The following is a 15045-nucleotide window of genomic DNA, read 5'->3' on the forward strand; positions in this document are numbered from 1 at the left end:
CTCCCTTCAAAAATACCTGAAGAGGCAGAATAATTTTTAAATTTTTAAAAACATTTTAAGATTAAAGAAAAGGGTTTTGTTTGGGTTTTTTTGGTGTTTTTTTTTTTTTTTAAATATAAAAACAAGAGCAGTTATTCAAGGGCTACATAACCAAGAAGTACTTGACCAAATATTGTTTTGGTTTTCCATGCTTCAGTGCACAGTATGAAGATGTGGTGTTTTTTCCTTTAATGAAAAAAATAATTTTTCTGACCAGAGGAGATAATATTTGAAATTGTTTTCTGTATTTCTATAATAAATAATAAAAGTAAGCCTTTTTACTGATTGCTGATTCTTTCCACAAACAGATTCTATTCAGTCCAATGGATTATCATACAGACGGGAATCACAAGGCTCCATGTCATCGACTGCTAGTCTTGACTTGGTAATGGCTGTCTCTTAATAATGAAGTGGGGAGGCAGTGTAAACAGTGAATTACTAATTTTCTAAGTAGTGTGAAGTAATTTGTTTGAAGTAATTACTTGTTTGAAGTAAAGACCCTTTGAGAAAGGGTCTTTTAAGTGATACAGTTAGAGGGCAAATATAATATTAAGCAATTATAGAATATTAGAAATTTAATAGAGGTTGTGTTCATATATTGCTTCTTATTTTGTCCTTGGAAGAGAAAGATATCCTTTGCATCTTGTCTGTCGTAACTTCAGGCACCAATAAACTTCCAGAATAAAATTTCCGTGGTACCAGTGTCTGTTGTGCTTCTTTCCTGTCTGTTTTTTTAAAGTTTTTCTTCTTGTCATTATGACTTAACTCTGCTCCTAAAATCTGAGAAAAGAGAGGGAGGGAATTTCATTGCAAACACTGTTATTTTGTCATAGTATGTAGGAAAATATTCAGTGAAGGCACTGTGATTTCTAACCATCAGATTCTACTTTTGCAGTGTATAACTAATGAAATGCAAAATTAGAACAGGATTAATCATAAAACATAGATGTAATACTTGAAATTTATTTTAACTACTTTCATATGAAGGAAGAATATTAAAAAAAAAAATTTAAAGTTTTTTTGTAGTCTTGATATCCCTCTAGTAGACTAGATTCTAGCAGCTATGTAATTTTGCCTATGCTACAAATATTGATCAGGGAAGCAAGCATGGCAGTCGTGTTTATTTCTATTGCAGGAAAGTGTTATCTTAGAAAACAGAAAAAGCAAAGTCTCCCTAAAGCAACAAGCCCTCTTTTTTCTCCTACTCCAACTGATTAAGTCAGAAAATTATGATTTGGATGAGAAGCAGCAAGTTAAAGATAAGAGAAAAAGCACGATTAGTACCCTAAAAGATTGTTGAAAGCAGTATTTTTGTAGTGTCTTTTTTAAGTTATAAGTGAGCTTTTTGTTAAATTTTCAAAGATACTTTTGATATTTCCTAGTAGTGTTATTAATCTACTGCTACTATAGCAGAAAGGTTAATGCTCTGCCCTTTAGCCTTAACCCATAGCATTGTACTTGTAGTTCCCTGAAATTTTTTTAAAAAAGGCATTAAGTGAATTATTTTAAAATTTTAATTTCTCTGTGGTGTATTTCTATGTATAGCATTCAGATAATGTTAAAAGAAGAGGAAATTATTTGAGGAACCTGATGTTCCTCATAACTTAAGTGTTGATTCATAATGTGCCAATGGTCATTTTTGCATCAGTAGGTCATTATTGAGTATAGACACTTAACTGTTTGGAAGCTAAATAAGATTTTATTTTCTTCTTACACGTTTTGATTAGGAGTTCGGTTCTATAGTTTGAAAATCTTGTAACCTGCTTTACACACTCACTGTCTAAAACTTAGTCTGTTCTTGAAATACATTTAGATTTGTGAAATGCTGTTACCTTTATGTAAACATGTTTTTTTCAGGATTTAAATTTATCTGGTATTTGTGATATTTGGAAGGATTTCTCAACTGTAAACATGGTAGAAAGAATGCTTCTTGACTTGGTTTGATTTCTAAGACTCTAAATTTATGCATATTCCTAATTTTCCCATTGGCCACTGACATTTCTTTCTTTTTCCTCAAGTCTGAAGCCTCAAGATTACCTGCATTTGTACCAGATAAAGAGAAATCCACCAAATACTGCTGTATAAACCTTCCAGATGGTTCATCCAGCAAAATGGCTGTTAAATCCGGATTCTCTATCAAAGAGGTGCTATCTGGGCTCTGTGAGAAACATGGCATTAACATAGCTGCAGTGGACCTTTTTTTGGTTGGAGGTGATAAGGTATTGTGTATTCCTGTGCTTTTTTTTCAAAGTGTTTTCATACTCATTTTACTAATAAGGAATTCTGTTCTCTCAACAGTAGTATGTATCTCCTCGTTCTACCTATAGGTTTACATTGGCAATGCCAGTTAATTGAGGGAGAATTTTAGTGAATCTAGAACTGGTGGAGTACTGTGATTGGTTGTGGTATCTACATTACAGGAAGTGGAAGAGAGCTGATGACAAGGATGTCCTTATAATTAATTTAGGTATCTAGTCCATGTAGTTTATCCAGGGGAATGGATGAAAGCATCTGCAAAGAAAACAAATGTTTTGTTGTAGATGATACTTCAGTAAAGCAAAGAAACATAATGACATTCAGTTGTTCAAAGGTGAATGAGATTAATTCATGCTAGAGTTAAGGTACATGTTTTAATATTGAGGAAAATTTCCAAGACAGCAGTCTACATTGGTGGTGGGTGATGGCTCTTATATCTCCAACTCAATGAGAAGCTGTGGATGTGAAACTTTTTATTTTCTTAAATTTATGCTTATGATCAGTCTAGATCACAATGACAAAAATCACCAAATGTGCATAGTTATGTGCCTGTTCTTTTAAATCTTTTAAAGACTGTTAACTTGCCATATTTTCTAAGGCATCCTTCTATGTAATAATTTATTTAAGTTGAAAGACCTAGACTTGTTTTAAAACACTGAGTCCCTGAATACCTGCTGACTCCAGTGGAAGTTGAAGTTTGGTCATTGTCTCACAAGTAGCCAAAATAAAATACACTTTAATCATGTTGCATATTGTAAATGAATATCCACCAGAATGTATACAACCTATATTAATAATTTTCTGAGTTATATGAAAGATTTTTTTAACTACTCAGCTGTTCTTTTTTATATATTTTAAAATTAATTTCTCTCTTCTTGTGTTCCTGTTATGTGCTCTGTAGCCACTTGTATTGCACCAAGACAGTAGCATCCTGGAGTCTCGGGACCTACGTTTAGAAAAACGCACTTTATTTCGGTAAGAGTCAAAAATAGTACCTTCCTCTGGCATTTTCCACCCCATTCTTTTACTTTTTGTAAGTGCACTGAAGTATATTGTCAGTTACCTGTGCAGCAAAACAGCAGTTAATGCAGAAAAGAATTTGTCTGAATGCAGTAAAAAATCCAGTTAGCCATGTAGTACAACAATACAATTTTAGATTGTAATCCAGAATCCAACATTAAGGGATCTAAGGTTCCCATTTATTGCATAAGCACATTAGAAGAAATCGGGCTTAGTATCAAGCAAAGAGTTTTCATGTGAAGAAAGGAAGGTGACCTAATGTTTGTAACCAAAAATGATTGACTTCCATGTCTTGCAGTTAACTCAGTTTGAGTTTCTATTAAAGTAAGAGTTAATTTTTACCTTAGATTGCAATAACACTTATGCAAGAGGTATGCATTTAGCATGGGGATTCTGTGAGTTACACAAGTGCCTAAATTATATATCCTGCCTACATTTAGGCACTGGTGTCTCTTAGATTTAGAGCCAGCTGCTCAGTGCTTCCTCTACAGGTAATAGTGAGATTAGGGTACCTCTAAAAGGTAGTTCAGTTGAGGGCAACCAGGGTAAGGATCAATGGGGAGAAATATGGGCCTGCAGGAACGTTTCAAACTGAGTAGAGCAGCACCTGGTGAGTTTTAATTGCTGCAAGAGGAAGCTTTCTGGATGGCTGTCTTGGATACAAGTGGGATTTTGATGCCAATGTTCTAGTTTAGGAACACTTAAATATTATGATGATGTCTAACTGCTCAAGCTGAAGCAGTTGTGAACAAGCATATAGGACAGATCTGCAGGCCCAGAGTGACCTTCCACGTCAGGGAGAGACATGATTAGTAGGTTGAAGCAGCACAAGAATGAGATGGAAATTGAACTGCAAATCTCCTAGTCTAATCCTAAATGAAGCAAAAAAAAAAAAAATAGGCCTTTAAGATTAAATGCTTATATTTATTGATTACGTGCTCCCATTTGGTTACATCTGTAACCACGTGTCCAACTGGCAGATTACAGTAAGACTAATTGTATAAATATAAATTCATCTGAGTATAGATTTATAACCCTGAGTCTTACACAAGTCAATGTTACAATATTATTAATGTGGGTATAATATAATTCAGTACATCATATATTTAGTCTTATGTAATATTATTTTATAGTATACAGTTTTTTCAAAATAATCTGTTCCTATATTTTTCCAAAATGTCAGAAAATGTTTTAATGGTCCTAAATTCTAAAAATAGAAACCAGTGCTGTGAAAACTCCTAAAATAATTATTTCAGGAAAAAGTCATGCAATAGAATGTTTGCATTGCACTTTTGAAGTGAATAAAATTTATTTTGTCAGGATTTCTTCATTTTGGCTTTATATTACTTTTCTTTAGGAAGTAGCGCTAGTTTCTATTTAAGGGCACTTCAGATTAATGAATATGGTATAGCATATTCAATTTCAAAATTGAGATTGAGCAGTGTTTTATTAGGTGTGAGTTTGAGTTTCCAAATTAAAAAGGAACTTTAAGTAGGCAGTACCATATGTTACTTGTGTGTTAATTAAAACGTAGAAATGTTATACATTATTTCTGTCTGTGTGTAGACACTGTGTAAGCAAAAATACTCAAATATTTGGAATATATTCAGACATAAGACAAATACTATGTGGATATACTTGGTTACCTGAATGTCTGCCGCTTCTGTCAATTACCAGTCAATGATTAAAATTGATCATTTCTGTTTAGTAGCTGTTGTATTCAAAGAAAATATGAAAGACAGTTTCAGTTATTCAGGTTTCTTGGGGAAGGGAAGAGTCATTAAGACTAAACATTTTGTATTGAAGTAATTTGTGTGAGAGAAAAGATGGGGTTTACATTTAATCGTGATTGACAAAATCACTAATAACTTTAATTTCTTCTGATGATACACATTTCTTCTGATAGTTTTGTTAGTAATAAGCCTGCCCCTGTTTTCATACTGTAGTGCCATTATAGTCAAATGTGGGTATTATGGAGGAATCGGGGCGCAGATGAAGAGCATTAAAAAAACCCAACCAAACAACAAAACTAGTCACAGTTCTGTGCAGAGGAATAGACATGAATGGAATAGTTGTGTGGGTTTTAAAAAATTTTTCTTACTTCATTATTTTTTTGCTATTTTGATGAAATGATATAAAATTGTGTAATAAACATTGAATAGGGCTGTCTTTATCCTTTAAATTCCAACTGAGTTACTTTTACAGCTTTTGCTTATAAGTTTCTCCTACAGCAATTTTTTGTGATATGGTGGCATTTAGCCAGAAATTAACATCATCTGGTATTCCACTGTATTTGCTCCTATGCTTAGAAATAAAACTAAAAATTCCCATCCAAGCCTATCTCAAGTAAATGAATAGGACATCGTGAGTCTCTCTTGTGGAAGTGGGAAGTAATATTTTTCTTTCATCCAAGGATATAGTACAGTCATGGAGTCACTTTGGAAGCACTACTGGACCAGAATGGTCAGAGCAATCTCACTGTGAAGATGAAAGTGCTGTGGAATGTATGTAATTGGTGTGAGGATCACCATGAAATTAGGTTGGCTTATCTCTTCGCTTAGCTCTGGCAAGTGGAACAGTGAAAGTTTTATTTGTATTAAAAGTGCTTAATACCTTCAGGTCAGGATAGATTTGTGCTAGTGAAGTTTCAGGGTCACTAGCTGTAAACTAATTTTGCTGTAGATTGGATTTTAAAGATTTTGTACATTTTGTTTATTGGAATATTTCATACTTAATGTTACAATTGTTGTGTTTCAGGCTGGATCTTGTTCCAATCAATCGATCGGTTGGTTTGAAGGCTAAACCCACCAAACCAGTAACAGAGGTGTTAAGGCCTGTGGTTGCAAAATATGGTTTAAATCTTAATGAACTTGTGGCAAGACTAGTAAGTATCTTTTGATGTAATTCAAGCTGTGATATTTTTTGTCTGGAGAAGATCATATGATAGTCCCTGGAATTACTCCTGTCCATATAATTAGGCATTAAAATCTGTATTTATAACTACATGTTGAGATGAAAGTACATAAGTAGTCATAACCATTATGCTTAATAGTAACTACCTCAAAGCTTTAGTCTGTGTCTGTTTTATATTCTCCTTCACAATAAATCCAACATACTAAATAATAGACCCTGAATTTAGCTTCTTCCAGAGATCAACTTTTCCCAATATTAACCAGGGAAAGTTGATTGAGATTAGTTAAAGCTATTGTTCCATTATCCTGGGAATCATGAAAGCTTCCTCAAATGCCCTCGCAGAAAATTTATGTGGAAGCATACTGATTTAACTTCTCGACTACTTAACACTTGGCTGGAACATCGAGGAATGGAAAGTTACTTTTGTGGTATTTCTAGAATGTATACTGTCTTGGCTGACCTGCTCCATGCTTTTAAAATAACTTCATTTAATAAAATTACAAAAATAACAAAATACAACCAATTTGGAATAAAAAATAATCTCAAACTTCTTCTGAAAAATATGATTAGTAACATGCACACGAATGGTCCTAGAGTATTTGTTCATGCTTTCAAATTGGATGATTTTTTTTTTCTCCTTCTATCTTTTTATTCCCCAAATACCATTCTCCTCACATAAATGGGTTACACTCATTGTCATCAAGGTAGTTTTACACAAATGAAATAAACATTTTTAGAATGGTAGAAGAAAGATATATTGAGGCTACACTGAAACATAAAAATGCTTTGCTCATTTTCTTTCAAAAAATGTCAGGCTACATAAATTTGTTCTGAAAACAGCTTTTTCTCTATTATATACAAACTGTGATCCGACTTTAGAATGGTGAGCAGGAACCACTTGATCTTGGTGTCCCTATATCTAATCTGGATGGTCAGCGGGTTGTTCTAGATGAAAGAGAGCCAACAAAGGGTAGAGGTAAGTTGGCATAAAAGCTTTTATTTATGATGTCAAGTCAGTTTCATAAACCCTGACTTTGGTTAGTTTTTTCTGTTGATGCAAAGGTGAGATAAATGTGGTTACATTTATGTATGTCACATGCAGCATATATTCTTTTTAACTAAAAAGGAGTGCAGTTTCTAAAGATTGAAGATTAAATTCATCTGTTGATAGCAAGGACTTTACTGTTGCTGTAAGAAATTTTGCCCTACTAATACTTGAATAATTTGCTTCCACTCAGCCATAGATACACACACACATGTTTAGGGTCATAGTGCCTAGTAATAATAATGAGAATAAAATGCCAAATAACTTCTGTGAATTTGGCAATTAATTCATAAGAAACATTCTGTATAAATAAAACAGATGCAGTTTGTACAGCAGCTATATATACTGCTATGATAACACCCTTCTTTAACATGAGAAAGTAGCAGAGCCTACATCTCCGGTTTTAAGTGATGATTTCTGGAGATAATACTAAAAAGGACATAATTTGTGATTTCCCCAGACAAAATAATTTGAAAAATCGAAGCTGATCAGTTGAACAGCTGACAATCTTTTGTCACAATTAACATGCTAGAGTAAGGTAAGCCACCTTGTGAGTAAAGGTTTGGTTTCATGAGGAGACCTTTGTATAGATATAGAATACTTAGTTTTAAAAATAAATTTAGATGTGGTTAAATTAAACTGACTTAGAGCAGAGATCATCTTTGGGAAAGTACTAGGAGAATAAAGATGGAGGTATTGAGGAGAATCAGATTTGTCATTTTTCTAGGAAACAGAACCAACTGCAATTTTGAAAAAAAGATATTAATCTAAATACTCTCACAATTACCTTAAGGATTAAAAGTAAAACTGTAATCCTGTGTGCTGCCAGCTGCTATAAAAGCCTAAATCATAGAGGATCTTTCTAGCAGTAGGCTCATTCTGTGGCAATATACCAGTGAAAAAGGGCCATGATTCTGTCTTTGCAGCTCAGTCTTTGGTTAGTATATTTGTTGTAGGCAGATGTAATTTGAAGGAGCTGTTCAGTTAGTTGGAAGTAAAGGAGGAAATGGCAATGTCTAGAAAATGATACACAAAACAGGTCGGAAAAGTTACAACATGACCTTGCAATGGTCTTTTCTGCTAAATGTTTTTTTCTTGTTTAAATTCTAAATTTGAGAATTACAAACTGAATTAGTAGCTGAGATTTTAAAAGCTGTTTGAACTAAATGAACTGAAAATTTAGGAGAACTTAAATGAAACTTCAGCATCTTTAAAAGTATTTGATAGTGTTAGGAAAATTTGAAGATGAGAGGGAGATTCTGGTAGGTTTTGACTGAAAAGTATCAGGGATATGAACTGTGCTCACTTATTTTCTGAGTACATTTTTGAGAAATTTTAAAGCAAAAAATCAGTTTTGTGCATCATTTTCACTTAAATATTACTTTTTTTTTGAAATTATGAATTTGTAGTTATAGAAGGTATGTTTATGTTCAGTGTTTACAGATAAACAAAAAGGTGCATCCGTAAAACAGAGTGCAACTGTAACTACTTCAAGAAGTCAAGTGTCTACTGTAAGTCTTCTGCAATGATTTTTGTCCCTTAAATCATCTTTTGTTTCCTTCTGGAATCCTATACTAAAAGCTGCATTCATGTATGATTTTGAATCAGCCAAATTATGTAACTAGATTGAGTATAACTTTATTTCATCTCATATTTTTCCACTGTCAACAGCATTTATTTGTGAGAACTTTGTGATGAATCAAATAGCCCTTTCACTGTGTTGTATTTGTTGTTTTGTGTCTCATTGATTTATCTATATTTGAAAATGTTTGAATTACTCTGAAATTCAAAGGCCCTTTTGGTAATGTGAATTCTTCAGAGTAAAGAGTATTATTTTTGTTTATACATTTTTGGGATCTACTATGGCAAATGTTCTTTGCAGTAATCAAGATTAAATTAAAATATTTGTTGTGGTGGTGTTAGAGAAATATGTTTTCAAAATAACTTTTTTATTCACTTAGACCATATTATGTACACAATGATGTAGCCTAAATTTAAGTAGTACCTTAACTTTCCTTCTAATGCAGGGAGAGGGAAGAACTCTAGGAAAGTCTAATTCTATCAAAATGAAAGGCGAAAATGGAAAAAATGCTAGGGAAGTCCGGCTGTCAAAGAGAGAAGACTCTATTGCAAAGATTGGGAAAAAAAAATGTCAGAAAATAAATTTGGATGAAGCAGAGGGTATGTGAACTTTATAGTTTACGTATTAACATAAGTAGTCTTAGAAAAATGAGAATTTTATATCTGTGTAGGAAAAGGTACCGTGTGTTTAATACTGCATTGTGAAAATCATAGCCATATCCTTATATTTTTGTTTGATACTGTGTTTTGAATTGTGAAGTTTTTGAAGCTGAAGGTAAAATTTTAAGAATACCTAAAGACAGATGTAGGTGCCTAGTGGGATTTTCAAAAGTGAAAGCTACCTAATTCCAGTAAAATAGAAGGGAATTAGTTACTCCATTGCAGTTGAATATCCCATTTGATACCCTTTGCAAGCCACGTAGAAGCTTGCCTTTCTGTTCACCTTTACATAAAAGTCTTCAACTCACTGAGAGGCATTCTGCACAATGGTGTAGACCCTAACTTACTCAGGTAAGAATTTTTGAAAATTTTCTGCTAAACCCTGTAACAGTCAGGGAGTACAATCTGATGACTGTGGAGGAGCTGTGATGGGCAAGAGTGAAAGCTTAGTTTACATTCAGTAACTGCTCTGAAAAGGTGGGTAGAAGTAGAAATAAGCAAAGAGGTTATTTAGGTAATCTTGTATATTCTGAATCCTATTTTTACCTTCAATTACATCTTAATAGTTTTGGTGATATCACTGGAAAAGAACTCATAAGAGAATTTGCTTTCTTATAGAAAGATGTCCATGGGAGGAAGAAGAATAAAAACAGTGTAGCAGTAGAAATCTTGACATACCACCCTCTGCCCTAGGGCATTAACTGAAGCAATTACCTGTCTTGTTAGCCCTACACATTCCTCCGCGTTTTCCCAAGTAGAAAAAAATCAGAGGACATACTTTACCCACAGATTAAAATTCACTGCTGATGTTACCCACTATGCATATCCAAAACCTGGTTATGCACAGTTATACAGCAAATGAATGTTCATCTGTGAATAAATGTCCACTGACTGGAATTGAAAAAAATGCTGTGGTTAAACATTTTATTGCAAACCAGATGTTTGTTAATATAAGTGTTATTATAAGATATTAGTGAATTTTAAATTATTTTCTGTTGCTTACTATTTTGTTAACTTGTTTTCCATATTTTAATATTTTCATTTTTCTTCCTAGGGCTGAGTAAAACATTAACATAATTTGAAAACTTCAGAATTCGAGGCTTTCACATTTTATTTTGAATTTTGTGAAATTTGTTCAAGTTTGGAAAATACGTACCAAATGTTGTAGACTGTTTTTTAATGAAAAAAAACAACTGTTCTATGAAGTTTGAAATTTCAGAAAGGAACATTTTTGTATGACACACATTAGGAATGTTGCATGTTTTAATATGCATACCGCCATTTTGCAAAACTTTGGCAATAAGAAGCATTTTGAAGCTTCCATCTTGGCTACATTCAGATTTTATGGCATTTGACAAAGCATGTTAAAAAGTCATTTTTACAAATACAGTGCAAAATATGAATAGAGGATTAGGAATAAGGTCATACAAGTGCAAGTGTGTGACTTCATATTATGCTAAGTTAAAACTGATACTAACGTTCTGTACTTTATTTTGTAATGACTTTTGCTTCAAACAGTCTTTATAAGCTGGGTTGAAACTATTGATTTTAATTAATCTGTTGGAGATGGCCCTTTTAAGCATCTTTAATATTCCATAGTTTCAATGCTCTCTTCTTGAGAAATTAGGATATATAGAGACCCTATATTAAGAATTACGTATTTTTATATGTTTTGTACCAAAGAGTTTGTTTATTGTTGTGATGTTTCTTTTTTGAGGAGTTGTATAATTCTTGGCCTATGGTTGATAAGTTTCTTGTTGCCAAGTTTTGAGACTTTCTAGAACAGTGGTGATTTACTATGAATATTATTTATATAGAGAAACATTAAACCATTGGACATCATTAAGGACATGATCAGAAAATCACTTCTAATTGTGTTTAAACTCTATGAAAAGCTGCCCCATCCCTTTTACTAATGGCTCCTTTAATGGTCATTGACTACCTGCATGCTACTGATTCATTGCAGCGCAAAGTAAAATGGGGTTATTTAAATCATCATCTGATCATGCCCAGTGATGATAACATCCTGGATTAAAACTACACCATGAATTGAATTTAAACTGTGATAAAATATTATTAAACTGAGAGAAATTCAATATAACAAGGAAGTTTGCAACATTTTGAATCTTTGAACTTTCAAATGGCATGGCTATTTTTGGGTTATGATGAGTAAAAACCATCCAGAATATAAAAACGTGCACCCATTGTCAGTAAGACCAAGAGCCTTGTTTTGTATAAAGAATTAAAAAATCCTGTGTGTGTGTACAGATTTATTAACTGCATAAAATAGAAGATGTGTTCAAGGCTCAGTGAATTGCAGCTGTTCTAAACTGCAAAACTCTTACAATAGCAATCCTGATGGTCTTAATTATAGTGATGCTAGCGAACATTGCTGCAATTGAAAAAGTTCCTAATTAACATGGGATCTTATTTCAAGGCAGCATTGAAAGAATTGAAGATCTTCATGGAAAGTAAATGTGCTGAAAGTTTACGTTTTAATGACATTGCACTTTCTGACAAAAACTTGTCAATTTTGGGTTTTTCCCCAATAGAATTTTTTGAACTCATATCCAAAGCTCAAAGTAACAGAGCAGATGACCAACGTGGACTGCTAAGGAAAGAAGACCTTATTCTTCCTGACTTTCTTCGTTTACCTCCCACTGGACCAGAACCATCCTCATCTACTCCCACAGGCCCTAAAGGCCTCAACAAGCGAGTTTCAAAAAATGATGGCAAGGATGGATGTACATCGCCAAGTGGAAAACAGGAGTCCCTACAAAACTTTAATGAAAATTCAGTTAAGAAAATGGGTTACTCAGAAAATAAGCATAAATCTGCTTTGACAGCACTTCACAGTCAGAAGACTTTCAGTGTTCCTTTTAATACTGCATTGTCTCCAATTCCGCATGCACAGGAAAACAATGCAACAATATGGAAAAGGCAGTCAAGAGAATTGCAAGCTGAAGGCATACAGATGGTAGATGATGAGAATGTGGCAGACTTGACTCTTGTGGCTGAAGGAGATATTAGTAGCCCTAACAGCACTTTGCTACCACCGCCACCACCAACACCACCATCTGACGTCAGTAAACTCACAGAAGCCAACTACCCACCCCCAACTCCTTTTGCAGGTAATCAGGAAAAATCTGGATTTCAGAGATCCAATTCAGGTATTTCTAGATTTTAATAGTCTTTCCTTTTATGTAAAATTACTTTTCCTTGGCACTGTTAAACAGTATTTGGCACCCATTAAAACAAGAAAAAATTCTCTCTGCACCTTAATATTTTTACAAAAAAAAAGATTTTCATTGCCTTAGTCTGTGCTAACTGTAATATTTCTGGTTGCCTTTAACAATGTACTTTTGTTTGGATTTGGCATGTGGCCAAAAATGGACACATGCAGACAAACCTTTAAAATACATCCATATGCTATAATTATCTCATTCTTTACCCTAGGAATACAAAACAGGATATCAGCATTTTGAGCTCCATGGCACTGTTGTGTTCCAGATTTGCTGATCCATTTGTCATAATGAGATACATGATTAGGGTTTGGAAGTTTAAGTGCTTTAGCAGGAACCCTAATTATGTGTTGAAAATTACAGCGCTGTTTATGCATAAAATTTGAAATGGATAAAAAATATTTCTCTAATAAATTACATATTTGTGACTAAAAATAAAAATGTTAGGTTTTTTTAACCCATACTTTGCTACACAGAGAAACAGATTGCATCTACCACACTTTCTCCCAGAATATTCACATGTGAAATAGCTCTTTCTATTAGATAATTTTAAAGAAAATATGTAACTTTTTTTAGGATGTAGGTTTCATGGTTTAGCAATATCACAGAGCAATATTAGCCCAAGGCTGAAGTATGGTATTTCTTTATAAACACAGACTCTAATAATAATTGCTATTACCAGAAACAAGAGTTTGAAGACGATGGGTGTTGTGACATTGACATTTTACAGTCATTATACTGTACATTTTAATGTAAAATATAAGAAGAGGTATCTATGTGCTACATTTATTTTTGATGTTTCACAAACATATGGTGCCATAATTTGTATGATCACATTTCTTTGTGATGTGGGAATATACATTTTAATTATTTATCTTTTTACACAGAGTATTTGATACTGTTCTTTATCTGTATGGTTGATGATTTGTAAATACTTCTTCGGTTGTTGGATGCTTATAAATGGCAATGCAAATTATTTCATCCTCTTGGTATTTAAAAAAAAAAAAATCCTTTATTAGTAGTATTTGAGAAATGTTCTATAAGCACTACCACTTAATTTCTGAAACTGAGTATTGAACCGACTTGTAACCAGTGCCTACGAATAACAAAACCACAAAATGTACTTCAGACATATTGATGTGTATATGCATAGATTTGTGTTGGTGTCTTTCTGATAATATGACAAGTGTACAACATAGGTATCAATTTGCATATTTTTCAAGTGAGAACTGTTAAAAAAAACCATTTGCACTTAAAAAAAACTTCATGAATTTACAATATTTTAATGCATGCCATACGTTTCTGTGTAACCACTGAACTGTAGCTTTCCCTTTTCCCTCTTTCTACTTTTTACTTTGTAGAAATCTTTGTGTAGTTTTCACATGTATTTTGTATCTTTGTTCTCTCAGGAGTAATAAATTCTAGACCTAGATACGCAAACTGGTTTTAAGCTTTGATTTTCTTCGTTATTTAAAAACAGTTCTTTCAGTCCTGGATTAAGAATTCTGATTGAAATTATCTTCTAATAACAAACAGATTAATATATGTGAACTAGCAATTACCGTGAGACAAAGTTGACAAACGTTATATTTGTGAATAGTATCATATCAAAGGGCAAATGCTGTCTTGAGATGCTGATGGGTCACATGTGAAATCCACAGGATTGACATGTGCACCAGAAGGCAGATAAGACAGGAGATTTCTTTTAAATGAGTCATAATAGGAACTCCTGAAAGGAGAGTCTCTTCTGTCTTTGGGTTCTTGGGCTAAACTTTATATTCATTACTTTCCTTCTTATTTTAAACTAAAGCAATTCTTCCCTGGTCTTCAAGAAATGGGCTGGTGATCTCAGTTCATTTGATGTGGAGTAACCAATATAACAATCTCTTTATTTGGTAATCTTGGGTAAGACATGAAGGGTTGGATGGGTGCTGGAGACTGCACTACCCTTTTCATTCTTAGAGATGGGTCCTACCTAACAGTACTGTGGAGCCTAATTAAAAAAAAAAAAAAAAAAAAACAACAAACACTGCAGAGAGGCTTGTCGTGCTGTTACCTAGGTCTCATTGTGTTCTGGGGGCTGAAAATGTAGTTTTTCCAAAAGTCACTGTGTTCCCACGTAGTCGTGGGCCTCCATGAAAGAAAAAGGAGTTAAAGTCCTGTAGCAGTTCCCCTTTTAAAATATTCAGACTTTTCCACCACAAATAACTAATATTCTACATACCGAATTGATTTTTTTTAAAACAGATTTTAATTTTCATGTATGCCAACTGGTCTACTCTTTGACTG

The 15045-nt window shown here is 33.4% G+C and overlaps 1 protein-coding gene across 4 annotated transcripts in view; it reads left to right on the top strand.

Moving 5' to 3' along the window:
• RGS12 (regulator of G protein signaling 12) overlaps positions 1-15045 on the top strand; it is a 91133-nt gene that overhangs the window by 66628 nt on the left and 9460 nt on the right. For 2 of the 4 annotated variants that reach the window (XM_074822009.1, XM_074822011.1), the window contains exons 10-17: positions 348-424; positions 2058-2258; positions 3197-3270; positions 6073-6199; positions 7108-7204; positions 8708-8784; positions 9301-9454; positions 12067-14196. In XM_074822009.1, the coding sequence (XP_074678110.1) occupies positions 348-424; positions 2058-2258; positions 3197-3270; positions 6073-6199; positions 7108-7204; positions 8708-8784; positions 9301-9454; positions 12067-12701 (1442 nt within the window). In that variant the 3' untranslated portion in view covers positions 12702-14196. Of the gene's footprint in view, positions 1-347; positions 425-2057; positions 2259-3196; positions 3271-6072; positions 6200-7107; positions 7205-8707; positions 8785-9300; positions 9455-12066; positions 14197-15045 lie in introns of those variants that run through there. The other 2 variants (XM_074822012.1, XM_074822010.1) reach the window with 2 other exon arrangements.

This window comes from Strix aluco, chromosome 4 (genome assembly GCF_031877795.1).
Source record: "Strix aluco isolate bStrAlu1 chromosome 4, bStrAlu1.hap1, whole genome shotgun sequence".
Lineage (NCBI taxonomy): Eukaryota > Metazoa > Chordata > Aves > Strigiformes > Strigidae > Strix > Strix aluco.